This window comes from Lithobates pipiens, unplaced genomic scaffold, assembly GCF_037356315.1.
Source record: "Lithobates pipiens isolate NorthernLeopardFrog02 unplaced genomic scaffold, aLitPip1_a1.2 Scaffold_8, whole genome shotgun sequence".
Lineage (NCBI taxonomy): Eukaryota > Metazoa > Chordata > Amphibia > Anura > Ranidae > Lithobates > Lithobates pipiens.
The window spans coordinates 288,490,388-288,505,089 of record NW_027507903.1 but is presented as its reverse complement, the minus strand read 5'-3'; the positions used below and the strand labels follow the sequence as shown (position 1 = coordinate 288,505,089).

At 41.4% G+C, this 14,702-nt stretch overlaps 1 protein-coding gene across 1 annotated transcript in view; it reads left to right on the top strand.

Moving 5' to 3' along the window:
• The first annotated feature begins 9,016 nt into the window (after positions 1–9,016).
• The window catches only part of LOC143962879 (uncharacterized), a 46,918-nt gene continuing 41,232 nt past the window's right edge, over positions 9,017–14,702 (top strand). The window contains exon 1 of the mRNA XM_077472366.1: positions 9,017–14,511. Within this exon, the coding sequence (XP_077328492.1) occupies positions 14,398–14,511 (114 nt within the window). The 5' untranslated portion in view covers positions 9,017–14,397. The remainder of the gene's footprint in view (positions 14,512–14,702) is intronic.

Genomic DNA, 14,702 nt, shown 5'->3' with positions numbered 1-14,702 from the left:
TCTTAGTGGGAACTGTGCTTGTTTTTTCTACTATACATGCAGATTAAATAAGTCCACTTTGGTTACACCGTTCTGCAAGTATATTTTTATTAGTTCTTTATTGCTACGTTGATTGCAATAAATGCACTGCAGACATGTTTGTTGATTGTTGACGTGAACCTGCACCCAGACTATGCACACTTAAAGCAGAACTAAACCCTCCTATCTGTTACAGCCAAGGAAGCTACAATTTTAGCCTCCGTTTTTTCTGCAGTTGCCATAGTAATGCACATTGGATTCGTTATAACACCAGCCATTTCATGGCTTGACAGTTTGGTTGAAAGCACAAGCATCTGTGACCGTTTTCAATCATGGCATGCCTTGAATGTTACTGTTTTAGGAAATTGATGGGTTTAGTTCTGCTTTAAGCATTTACATATTCAGAACAAGCTGTTGCTTTTTTATATATTATATATATTTTTTATAATTACCTGCTTTGTGCAGTGGTTTTCCACAGAGTAGCCCAGTCCTCCTCTTCTCAGTTCCCCTGCTGGCTCTCCTGGCCCTCCCTCCTGCCGGACGCCCCCACAGTAAACGGCTTGCCATGAGGAGAAGCTGAGCCGCAGCTCAGCTCCATGTGTCAGTTCAGACACTGAGCCACTGCCCCGCCCCGCCCCCTCTCTCTCCTCATTGGCTCGCTGACTTTGACAGCAGCGGGAGCCAATGGCACTTCGCTGTTGTCTTAGCCATTTGTGGAGTGAGAGGCAGACGTGTCTCGTGCAACATCACTAAATCGAGATGGGAATGAGAGGGGGCTGCTGCACACAGAAGGCTTGTTATCTGAATTCATAGAATGCATTAGAATAAATAAACCTGCCTTTACAACAACCTGTCTTTAAATGTCCCTCTGCTGGCAAAATACAATCAGGAATGCATGAAGGTAAAGAAAATCGCGTGCCTTTACAAATATTTCCCAACAGAATCAAGGAAATCGCAACTGCTTACTTTTTTTTACCAGAATCTTAATAGCATGCAGACATTTTAATGTAAAGTAAACAGCATGTGTTTTTACAGTGTATTGTGATCTTTTAGAATGAATTGACTAACCATACAAACAGCTAGAGAGATCAGAGATAGACTTTAAAACCCACTATCTTGTTCATTGAGACATTATGGCCATTTATTTTTCTTGCTAGTGTCTACATCTTCCTGTAGGTGTATACACTAGCAAGCAAAATTAATTTGAGCCAGCTCAGTATAACACTTTCTACTCCCAGGATGTCTATTTTGGTTAGTATACAGGAGGATAGACATCTGCTCAGAAAAGTCTAACTTTTTTGCTAGCTATTTTTTCTTCTACCAAGATATGTTTTCTTCAGTGAAGTTTCCTCTGCAAGCTGTTTGAACTGGTCTCTATATGTAGCGCTTCGGTTTGATGTTCCCTCAGCGCTAGGTCTGGAAGCTGTACCCAGGGCTTACTGAACTGGATGATTGGAGGCTAGCCTCAGAATGTGTCCTTTGGCACTGAGCTCTGCATTGTGTTGCTTTCCAGATCTGTGTGTTCTGAATCGGCCACCGAATGGCTTTTCAAGTTAAGAGCCATGGCAAAGCCTCAGTTGGCACCATGCCACTGAAGACCCACCTTGTGAGTCAGCGGTGTGGGCTGAGAATTTAGAGCTTCTTCCCGCTTTCTGTTGGTTTACCACAGAAGTGGTTTTGTGCTGTGGGATCAAGGGCTGATGTCAACTGGGTGCATTGTCAGGCGTGCTTCATGCTCTTTTCTGCTCTTCACCATTAAGGAAGCACCTTCCAGCCACTGATCCTGTCTGTAAGTGGCACGTGAATTTATTCCCGGTTTGTCTCTGCTGCCAGCCTACATTTGAGCTGGTCACCTTGACTGCCTGATACGCAAGTATTCAAGGCCTAGCTTTGTACCCTGAGCTACATTGCCATCTTTTTTTATGCAGTGCAACATGCCATATCCAGGCCACATGGGGAACATTCCTATGTGCCTAAACCTCACGATCCACTAATGGTTCTGGTACAGCCTGCAATTTACCCCCCTAGGGGGTTTGACAATGATAGTCTGAAATGTTGCCCTCTGCTTGAGTCTATGCCATCTGCGGAGCCTTCCTTGGCTTTATTGGTTGTGGCCCCCTCCTTGACCTTAACCATGCAGGATTTCGCTGCTGCCGTGCAGGATTTAGGGGCCAAATAGAAACCTCGATTGGTAATTTTGAAGGCAGCGGTAACAGACATGCAAGGTCTTTCACCCTGCAGAATATACTCTGCCAGCAGCGTTAATGGGCCTGTTAGCATTCAGTCGCTGAGACCCCGTCCAATGCTGACTGTCTTTAATCCATAGCGAACAGAGCTACACCCGAGGAGTCTTTGGCTTTCAGAAATAGAGAAACAGTTTTGGCTCTTATTGATGTGGTTTATTAAAATTCAAGGAATCATCTTGCTGCGTCTATTAGTTCTGTCCAAGTCTAGGCTCTTTTAGAGTCCCCAAGACTGCTGAGACATTTTCAGAGCACCAGCTGTTCGCATTTACCATTTACAAGATATTCACTCTTTGCAAACACCTAGCAGCCCTGTTCAGGTTTGAGGAGGACTTTGTTAAAAGACAGTTTCCCCCCACTATAGATTCAGCAGTAGGAATTGGAGGCTCATTCTAAAACCCTGTTGTTTTTTTTTTTTTTGCACTCCTGTGACCCTTAGGGCCCATAAACACGATCTGACTTTTTGACAACAACGGTCCGACAGACCTGTTTTTATCGGACAATCCAACTGTGTGTATGCTCCATCGGACAATAGTTTTCGGTTTTTCAATGGACAGATGTTCGCTGTGCATGCTCTCAAACTTTCCGGCAACAAATGTCCACTGGAGGCTAATCCCATCTTTTGTACACAAGTCCATAGGACAAACACGCATGCTCAGCACCGATACTAAAGATCAGACAACAATAGCAGAAGTTGCCCAAAGGGTGGCGGTAAAGAGCTGAAAAACCACGTGATTTGGTGAAAGTTGGCTGAAAATGTTCTGCCATGTGTATGCAGAACAAGTTCATGGCCAACACCCTTCAGAACAAAATCCACGGAAGTCTGATGGAAGTCCGATCGTGTGTATGAGGCTTTAGGAGAAGCCCATGCTGGACTCCTCTTTTTAAAGGATACAGCTTTTATTCACACTGATCACACTGACAGCCCCACACAATTGCGTAGAAGGGTTGATTTTACCTGTTTTATTTCCTGCGTGAGCTTCCTATAAGTGAACATGCTGAGAATTCCTTGGTTATAGTGGTGGTCTATGAATCAGTTATGCAAAAAGCATCTATTTTGCATTTAATTTTATTGTGAATGTCTCTTTGGAGCTGCTTTGGGCATCATCCTATAAAAAGTAGAAAAAATAAAGATTTCTAATTTGCCCTAGGCCAGTGATGGCGAACCTTGGCACCCCAGATGTTTTGGAACTACATTTCCTATGATACTCCTGCACTTTGCAGTGTAGTGTAGCATTATGGGAAATGTAGTTCCAAAACATCTGGGGTGCTAAAGTTCCCCATCACTGCCCTACGTAATGAAGCCTAGGCCACCAGCTGGTAAGATAAAAAGAGGCTGCAATACCGCTCCAGGTGGTATAATGGCTGTACTGAAGATCTGGTGCTGGTCCAGTCCATGAACCGAAAGACTGTCAAAGTACAGTATCTCACAAAAGTGAGTATACCCCTCACATTTTTGTAAATATTTTATTATGTCTTTTCATGTGACAACACTGAAGAAATTACACTCTCCTACAATGTAAAATAGTGAGTGTACAGCTTGTATAACTATGTAAATTTGCCACCCCCTCAAAATAACCACACAGCCCTTAATGTCTAAAATGCTGGCAACAAAATTGAGTACACCATTAAGTGAAAATATCCAAATTGGGTCCAAAGTGCCAATATTTTGTTTGGCCACCATTATTTTCCAACACTGCCTTAACCCTCTTGGGCATGGAGTTCACCAGAGCTTCACAGATTGCCACTGGGGTACTCTTCCATGACGACATCATGAAGCTGGTGGATGTTGGAGACCTTGCACTCATCCACTTTCTGTTTGAGGATGCTCCACAGATGCTCAATAGGGTTTACATCAGACAGGCTTGGCCAGTCCATCACCTTTACCCTCAGCTTTTTTAACAAGGCATTGGTTGTCTTGGTGGTGTGTTTTGGGTCGTTATGTTGGAAGGCTGCCCAGTCTCGGAAGGGAAGGGATTAAGCTCTGCTTCAGTATGTCACAGTACATGTTGCCATTCCTGGTTCCCCCAATGAACTGTATTTCCTTAGTGCCGGCAGCACTCATGCATCCCCAGACCATGACACTCCCACCTTCATGCTTGACTGTAGGCAAGACACACTTTTGTTTGTACATCTCACCTGATTGCCGCCACACGCTTGACACCATCTGAACCAAATAAGTTTATCTTGGTCTCATCAAAAGAGGTTTTTGTGCATCATCTTTAGTAGAGGCTTCCTTCTGGGATTACAGCCATGCAGACCAGTTTGATGCTGTGTGTAGTGTATGGTCTGAGCACTGACAGGATGACCCCCCCCCACCCCTTCAACCTCTGCAGCAATGCTGGCAGCACTCATTCGTCTTCCCCAAAGACAGCCTCTGCATATGATGCTGAGCACTTGCACACAATTTCTATGGTGAGGCCTGTTCTGAGTGGAACCTGTCCTGTTAAACCACAGTATGGTCTTAGTCCACCGTGCTGCAGCTCAGTTTCAGGGTCTTGGCAATCTTCTTATAGCCTAGGGCTAGGCCATCTTTATGTAGAGCAACAATTTTTTTTTTTTTCAGATCCTCAGAGAGTTCTTTGTCATGAAGTGCCATGTTGAACTTCCAGTGACCAGTATGAGAGAGTGATAACACCAAATTTAACACACCTGCTCCCCATTCACACCTCAGACCTTGTAACATTAATAAGTCACATGACACCAGGGAGGCAAAATGGCTAATTGGGCAAATTTGAACATTTTTACTTATGTTGCCAGCGCTATAGACATTAATGGCTGTGTGTTATTTTGAGGGGACAGCAAATTTACACACAAGCTATACACAAAAATTACAAAAGTGTGAGGGATTTGTTGTCCTGAGCATTTTCCATTCTCTTTGCAGCCATTTCTCCTACACTACTCACACTGTAAAAATAACTGTACAATGTGCTGTCCACCTTGACCATTTCCTTGGGAGGTCGCAAATCTTAGGGTGACAATTCTTGAGAGACGACAATGCTTAGGAGGGCAGCGCTCCCAAAATGCCCCTGCCTATTGTTAAGAATGCATGAAAAGCACTTTGCAAGCGTCACAACACAGGAGTTTTTAACCACTTCTTTGGGGGTTAAAAGTGCCCCACTAGTGGCCAAAAAGCACAGCTTAAACAGCGGTAAAGCGCCGCTAATGCACGGGTGGCCCCAGTGTGAAAGGGGTCTTCATCAGTAGGGATGGGCAGAAAACTGAATGGTATTGGAATATAGGGTTAAAAAAAAGCCTCAGAAAATCGCTGCAGAATCACAAAGATAAAGACTATGGGAGTCGAGCCACACCTGTGTCACCCAAAAGTAGCGCAAGAACAATATTATTTGGCACAGTGACTCAAGTCACTGCAATTAAGATGGCACCCATTGAAATCAATGTGCTTTCACTTTGTGTCATCTAGAAGTCACAAGTCGCATAGAAATTGCAGTAGTGTGAACCAGAGCTTATGGGCCTGCAGCGGGACCCTTTTACATGTGCTGTAGCAGTCACATGTCCCTTTCACATGTCCTGTCTGCTGTCTTGGGGCCTCCCACTGTTGCTGAACACCCAGGCCCAGTTGCAAGTGAGACCTTTGCAACCCTAGTAGTTCTGCCACTACATGAAGAAATATTCCACCTACAAGCCCTAGGTGGATAGATCCATCCATCATGAAACAACCGTTGATGGTCTGGGACTGCACTCTCTTCCACCTGCCTATTTCTTTTTACATGGGTCCCATGACGCTACTCTTTGACAATCTGACATTCCCCCAGCAATTTTTTGACTTACAGTTGGGGTATGGACTAAAACATCCCATCGACGACTGGTGCGAACATTGCATTCCACAGTACAATTTTTGTACAACTTTCCACCCCTACACATATTCTTGGAACTTTAGAATATTCTGATCCAGCAGGTTCATCCTGGCCTAAGTATGCAATAACGTGAGAAAGGAAGATGGGTACTTCCATAGATCCAGAAGACAGGGATAAGACCGTCATCCTCTCTCATAAACTATGGCAATCAAGGCATAAGAGCAAAATTAAAAAAAATTCTTACTTGCTGTTATCGGTGCCTGGCTATCCTTCATGCATTATATTCCTCTGTTGCAGATGAATGTTAGTGATATGATCCACGTCTGGTGGAAATGTGCTCCTATTAAACAATTTTGGACTTGTATCTTACAGATCTATGTGTTGCTTTATCTTGTAAAATTTAACAAAATAAGAGTGAACTAAAAGGTCTTCTCAAATGTTTTTGTTTTTTAACAGATGACTCCTTTCTCTGAACAGACCATAAACAGAGTCCCAGCCATATGTGAGCTTAACACAAATCCAGATCAGCACAAACTCCTAGAACTGAGAATGTATTGCCTTGGCTTAGAAGAGATATCAAGTGCAGAAGGACAGGTTAAATATGTTTCTTTGGAAATATGCAGCACAGAGAAAATTGCGGATGGCTATAAAAGCAACACTGAAACAAAACAAAGAAAGGTTAAAGGCCCTTCCCACTCCCCTTGTCCTCAGTATCACTGTGTTTCTGTCCATCTAGATGTAAACATTGTAACACTTGTTGTTGTTGTTTCCCAGGGTCTGGTGAGTGTGGTCATCGGCCCCCATTAGTTTAGTCAGGTCTCAGACTCCGTGCTGTATCTTGCCTTCCTACTTGACAGTTTCCCTTTCTGTTAAACTGGACCATCCCTGGTGAAGTGTTGGGGTCAACTCTGGTGGGTTTGCTCAATCTGCTTCGCATAATCCCTCTCACCTATGGGCAGTGGTGAGGGGAACGTGGTAGCGTGCCTTGCCCACCCTTGGGGTGGTATGGTGCTCTTATTAGCCAATACATGCGTAAGGGTGATAAGAGACTTGAAAACTGTGACAAGCAAGGACCCATGCTTGATCATCCTAGTAGATGAGTAATCTGCCAGTCCTTGTATATTTACCCATTGCATAGATTACAAGAAGTGACTGTCCCAATTTTTACAGTACTCAGATAAATCAGAATTGAAATTGAAGTGCCACACCACTGCTAAGAGGTCCAGATACAATTTTAGTCCATTAAAATTCAAAAGTACAATCCAAAAAAGCAAGTGTTTTGGGGGTCCAAGCAGCCTCTTAATCGGGGCTAAAAAGAACATAAAAAGATTTCCATATCAATCTGATATTGATACAATGTCACCTCCACGGGGTCATAATTAAAACCAAATAGTCAGTCGTAAAGGGAGTTTCAAAATGAATATACAAAAATGTGAAAATGAGTGCTGAGTGCTTCAAAAAGAATAAAAAAAAAATAATAGTAATAATTATCACTATTAATAAAATTATACATTCTGGGTGATATGTTAACCTAATCCGAGAAAACAAAATTGGCTAAAATATATCTCAAAACAGGTATATGTATAACTTGAACCCTACATTATACAATCTGATTGTACAATCCCAAAAAATTAATAATTGCATGATAATCATAATCACTATTATTAAAATGATACATTCTCGGTAATATAATAAGATTTAGGCCGGGTTCACATCTAAGTCGCATGAGGCCCGCAGCAGGGGTCCGATGTGTCCCTGTTCTCCGTTTCTGGGACGAACCAAATTATCCAATGGACCAAATTCAGCCCTGAAATGGAGCCAGACGCAAAGGACTCCTGTGCAAGCCGCTACGCAGCCGTCACAGAAATGTGTGAACCGGCTCTATAGAGAGCCGGTCACACTCTCCTGTCATGCGAATTGGATGCGGATAAGTCCACATCCAATTCGCACTAGTGTGAACCCAGCCTAAATGCATACAAAATTAGTAAAATGATATTGGTATAAGTAAAATGATATCGGTATAAATTGAACCACATCATACAATTGGTTTGTACAATTGTAAAGCATTGCAAAAAAATAAAATAAAATAATTATAGCAATAATAAGCACTATCATTAAATTCATACATTCTCGTTAAAAATTGACCTAAACAGAAGAAATGTATAAAACCATGATTAAAATGTGTATAAACTGAACCATACATTATACATGTACAATCTTAAAATGATACAAAAAACACTAATAATACTACTAAGAATGATGATATTTAATAAAAATAATTCTTGTTCAAATTTTGTCCCTAGTGAGAATAAATAGGAGCCATACACTACAGTCTAACTGTCCAGTCGCTGAACAAATCTCATGTATAATGGGGTAAAACCCAAACGACTCATTCCATTCGTGGTGGATCAAAGAAAGACTGTACAATCTGACTGCATTATGTGTATGCAACCTAGAAGTTGATAATAAGGTTCTATACCTGCAGGCTATACAGTACATCTGGGGATACTTGTCGCCTGCAGCACATAATTTGTATATGTACTGAAAATTGCTATATGTGGTTGATCAGTAAAACAGTTGTCTTTGATCAAATATACTGACTCGTGTTGATGGTATACATTGAAGAGATAAATATAAATGGGAAAAAACTGTGTATTACCTTGACTGGCAACAATATGAACAAGCCAAAAGTCAACTGGACCTACCATGTTATCTGTAGGAAGGAAGGTAAACTTAATATTTGTAAGATCACTCACCCAGCTTTACGATTGACTATTTGGTTATAATTATGAGACCGTAGAGGGGATATTGTATCAATATCAGATTATTCTGGACATTTTTTATGTTCTTTCTAGCCCTGATGAAGGGGGTACTTGGACCCTCCGAAAAGCGTTGGCTATTTTTTTTTTTTTATTGTACCCCTGACTTAATGGAATAAAGTTGTATCGGGACCTTTTAGCAGTGGTGTGGCTCTTCAATTTCAATTCTTGATACACTCCACTACAAGCTAAGGAGACTGTGGAGATCATCTGGGGTGTAGAAACTGCCTGCCCAGGAACCAGATCATTTACACCAACATCAATAGCTTAAAGTGATTGTAAAGTCATTTTTTAAAAAATAAAAAACATGTTTATACTTACCTGCTCTGTGCAATGGAATTGCACAGATCAGCCTCGAAACTCCTCTTTTCGGGTCCCCTGCCGGCGCTCCTGGCCCCTCTCCTCCGTCCAGTATCCCCATGGGAAGCAGCTTTGCATGCTCTCATCTGAGCCCCACTGCTGCGTCTATTGACACAGACTCGCGGGACTTGCCCCCGCTCCCTCGTCACTGGCTTTGATTGACAGCACTGGGAGTCAATGGCTCAAAGGGTGCTCCAGCAAAGACAGTGAAACCCGGAAGTGAGGGGAGAGAAGAGCTGTAGACACGCATGGCGCTGGATCAAATAAGGGCTCAGGTAATTATAAGGGGGGGAGGAGTGAGGGGGGATGCTGACACCTAAACATTTTTTACCTTAATGCAAGGAATGCACTAAGGTAAAAAATGTTTAAGCTTTATAACCACTTTAAGATAACAATACCCGTAAGATAACCACACGGGTCAAGGGCTATCTTTATACTTTCCTCAACAGATAAATCAGAAGATAGAGCAGTTCGGTTTGTTTAGATTAATTGAGATTTTTTTTGTTAACAATCTGGAGTGTTTTATTAAAAGCAACATTTTCCAGAACACGTAGAAAACATAAAACAAACATTTGACATGGTGTGTCATAGACATAGGATGCAAATAGCATAGTATATAGAGTAGATACCAACAAATATCCAGCAACATTCCAAAGAGACAGGTACAAATAACATAATCATAAAAAACAACAACAAAAAAAACACATTTCCCACAGCATGGAAGAAGTTTACATTACTCGGCGGGGGGGGTGAATGGGGGACACTAGAAAAGTGAAACTGGCACAGGGTATGGAAGGCGGGGGGAGGTGGAAGGGAAATTAACAATTAAAAACAAGTTTAAAAGTCAAGACCACCACAGCTCAGCTCCAGGATACATCTTTGAGAAGCTGCCAAACCTTGTTGAATTTAGAGTGGGGGAAAGTACGTCAGTTTGTAAAGAGGTAATGCAGCATCAATCATGGCCTCCCATAACAACAAAGTAGGGGAGTGGGGGGACGATGACATAGGATCACCTTCTTGGCATTGAAAAGTAAGAAGGAAATAAATGATTTATTGTGGTGGGATCTCTGTTCATCATCAAGAATACCTAATGAGGCCAATTCCAGGGACATAGGGATTGCTATCTGCAGTCTGAGATTAATAAGCTCAAAAAAGTCAGTCCAAGAACATGTGAATGAAAGTGCCTGTGTGCACCTGACAAAGAGTTGGCTATGTATGTCTCTAGATATATTCTGTGCAAACTCACTGGGGTAAAATACACAGGATGCAGAAATCTTGGCTGCATCAATTTGTCCCTAGGGGATATCACTAACTTGGAACAATTTTCAAGACAATCCTCCCAATTCTCTCTATCCAAGGTGGGGATATCCTGTTTCCATAGGTCCCATAATTTCTCAGTTTTATGAGAGTCAGTAACAAGTAGAGTCCCATATAATGCAGAAAGCGATTTCTCCAAATCCTTCTGGGAGAGCAGCTCCTCAACCAGATGTAACTGAAGGAGAGGTTGAGTAGGAAATTTTGCCTTGCCAGCATGTCTCAACTGAGCATAGTGGAAGAACATCCAAAGCATAAGGTGAAATAATCGAGAGAGCTGGGTATAGGTCAATAACATAACCGTAGGCTTAATATATCTGAGTGTTTTTATACCATATCATGCCCACACTTGGGGGTCAGGAACCTATTGAAAATGCGCTAGCCTAGGGTTCCCCTAGGGAGGCTGCACTGGTTACCAGCTGTCCTCGTGCAAAAGCCAATGCCGAGCCACTGCCCAGACCTGCAACGTCACCCTAGTTGGACCCGGAACCTCCGCACATGCCCCTGATCCGCTATACACTACGCTTTGTAAATCCAATAAAGATTCAACTGGAACGTTATGCCCCAGTCAAAGACCGTGAGGTCAAAACATTTAGAGCTTGCTATACATGCCTCCCATATTGCTTTTAACCTATCAGTGATCACTTTTTATCAGCATCTGTCATTTGATGTTTTGTAATCTTTTTTATATTAGAATAAATTCTTACATTTTTTTTTTACCTGGATTTGGATGTGACACCGTTCCATCGTGTCACCAATTGCTTGTTTGACCTCCTCCTGAGGTCTGGCTTACCTCCCTTTTGAAAGATCACCTCAAGTTTTGGATACTTGGTTACCATACCCTGGTCCAGCTTGGCTAATTGACACAAACGGCCACCCTTGGAGGGATTTCTTCATCTATTCCGTCCTTCTTCCAGTCGGGAGAATTGATGAGTGTTGGACCTCCAGTCATCAATACAAGCCTGATTGGCCCACGGTCATACGACAGATGTGCCCACCGAGTCCAGTAAGAAGTATCCATCCATTTCTCTTCTTTTGATGTATGTACATTTGTTGCCTGATACCTGTTGTGTCACACAGTCACCACTTTATTTTCATTACTTTGAACCACTGAAGACATCAGCTCAGTCAATTTAGGGGGATTTCCATCTATGAACTTATTTAGTTTTTTCATAGGATTTGGACTCTACATGTCATAGACACTATTTATTATTGTTCCTTCACTTCTTTTATATTCATTTATAGCCACTGTATTATAGGTCACTGTCACAGTGATCTACATTTTCTAGCACTACACTTATTACTATCTTAATGCATTTTGGACTTTGTTCTAGTGTCAGCAGCTATACATATGTCACTATTTTGATTATTGTGTTTGCTTTGGGTTTTAGCGCAATTTCCTATATATTTTTATAATACAATAAGGAACCTAGATGGGCAGCTTCAACATATACAGCAGCATTAGAGCGCGAGTACTAAACAACATGTTGTAACCAGCCCCGCGGCCCAGTAATACACCTGAAAATTAGGCCAATTCCCCCCAGTTGCCCAGGAAGGTGTAACATAGATTTGGCCAGGTGAAGAAAAGCACCATTCCAGATAAAAGATCCCCAACTACAGTCTACATCATGGGAAAAGCCAGCTGGAATCCATACCGGGCAGTTGCGGAACAGGTAGTTAAATTTAAGCAGGAGCATCATTTTGAGGAGGTTAATACACACCAAAAGGTTTAACAGAAGCCCGGACCACGCCAATCACCTATCCTTGGGAAGAGAAAGCAAGGGGAGGAGATTGCGTGAATAGTACTGAGATACATCCCTAATTACCTGCAGCCCTAGATAGCGAAATTCCGTCACACACTTCAAGGCCAGCAAGGGTAGGTGCTTGATCATCTAAAGGGGATATAATAAATTTGGAACAATTAATGCGAATTCCAGAGAATATACCAGGGCAGCCATAAGCGAAGGTCCCACATTATTCAGATATAGCACAGGGCATCGTCACCATATAATGACAATTTGTTCTCCAGCCTCCCAATCCACAGCCCCTTAGTCGCTGGGGATTCCAGATATAGAGATGTTTGAATTTTATCAAGGAGTTCAGAAGTCTAGTCATCTTCCATTTCTATTTGGTGTCCCAAATAGGGGGCCTAAAGTCCTCAAGGTTCCATACCAGATGGATTGGAGAATCGTTTCTTTCCACATACAGTATAATAGCACATCTTCAGGATCCAGGTAAAATAAATGCACATTCCGCAAGATCTTTTGCTACTTTGTGGGTGGTAAGTGCAGGAGCCTCTTGGGAAGAGATCTACAGAATTATGGTATGGTCTAGAAACTTTGCTTAAATTAAGCAATACTGAGTGGAATTGTTATCCAGCCAAGATTTAACCTTTGGTTGTGTTTCCCTCCCTAAGGTATATGTTTCTTATTTATCCTCTCTGGTAACTGTCCAAGAAGAGAATTAGAGAAACCACAGTTATTACCGTTAATGCTATTTCCAGGAGTATGCGCCTATCATACCACCCATAGTTTTTGCTAGTTGCTCTTGATTTATAAGGTTTTCCCCTTGTGTACATTGGTGATGGTTCTTACTTTTATAAAACAGAGGACAAGGGGGACTAAGAGGGGCTTTTAACCTATTTTTGGTTTGTGTTTCCTGTAAGTAGAGCCAATAATTTTTCAAGTAGCTGTCATTGAAGGCTAATGAAAATGCTGTTACCAGTAAGGTTGCATTCACACTTTAGTGTTTTAAATTGCGGGCAGAATCTGTCCGCAATTTGAAAGCGCTGATTTGTGAATGACAAATCGCCGGACTCGCATTTGAGATGCCATTTATTTGAATGACAAATCGCGGTGCGGGTCTGCTGTGATTGTTGCGAGATAAATCGCTCTACACATGCGGTAAGCATGTCGCCCAAAAGTAGCTCCTGAACTTTTTTGGGTAACATGATTCCCATAATTGCAGCGCGATTAATCGTGCCAAACCTGCACCGTGATTTGAGGTGTAATTTAAATGAATGGCATCTCAAATGCGAATCCCACGATTTGTTATTCACGCGTCGACGCTTTCAAATTGCGGGCAGATTCACTGCAAATCTTGCACTTTGGATCAAGAAGGACTTTTCTGTGATTCATTAGCACTATTTTGCACCTTAATTTCTGTGAACTCCCTTTGATTTACATGATTTCTATTCACTTGTTATTGGACAGTCTTATTCAATTTACTCATTATAGTCACTTGTTCATCACTGTTGCACTTTTCTTTGCATCCTGCATTTGCACTTTAGTTTTGATTTTAAAGTGCTTGTTTATTTAATTAATTTTCTATTATTAATAATAAAAAAATATTATACATTATTATACATTTTCTTTGATGTATTTTGGAGCCATCGTAGCATATATATTGCACTTTATTATTTGTTGCACTCTATTATATTTTTAATGTTTATTGGGAGCGCAACACCAACTATTGATTTTATTTATAAGAAAGCTGGATGCACTTGAAGAAGTCTGACATTGCATCCGTGATCCACTGGAAAAATATGTGTACTATTTTTTCCTTAATGGTGAACTTAGCCTTTAAAATTTGTTTTGGAGCACTTCTGACTTATAAGACATTGAAATGTGGGGAATTATTTTCTGAGGCCTTGTTTACATTGTGTTCACATTTTAATTCTAGGCCAAAGATATCAAATTGGTTTTATCTACCACAAGCACAGAAGTTTTAAATGTTTGCCAAAATCTAACCAAATCTGAGTCACATAATGGGGAATTCACTGAGGGAGACAATGAACTTGGCTCAGGTAAAAGGTTAAAGAAATATATGGACTCCCATATTTGTGATGGTATCTGGAAGAGTGAAAAAGAAAAGACAAGTGAAAGGCAGCCTTTGAACACAGCAGATGTAAGAAAGGAGTTTTTGCTGAGCTCTTCACAGGTAACAGAACAAAAATTAAATTATATGAAAGAGCTGCTTTCTCCATAGCAACCAGTAAGTTTGAAGGTGAATTTTAACATTTTATATTAAAAATGTCCTTGCAAATTTGACTTAGAACCTATCTACTGGTAACTTTGGTAATATATTCAGTTTATTCATTTTTTGTACACAATGTTACATTCTTAGAATCT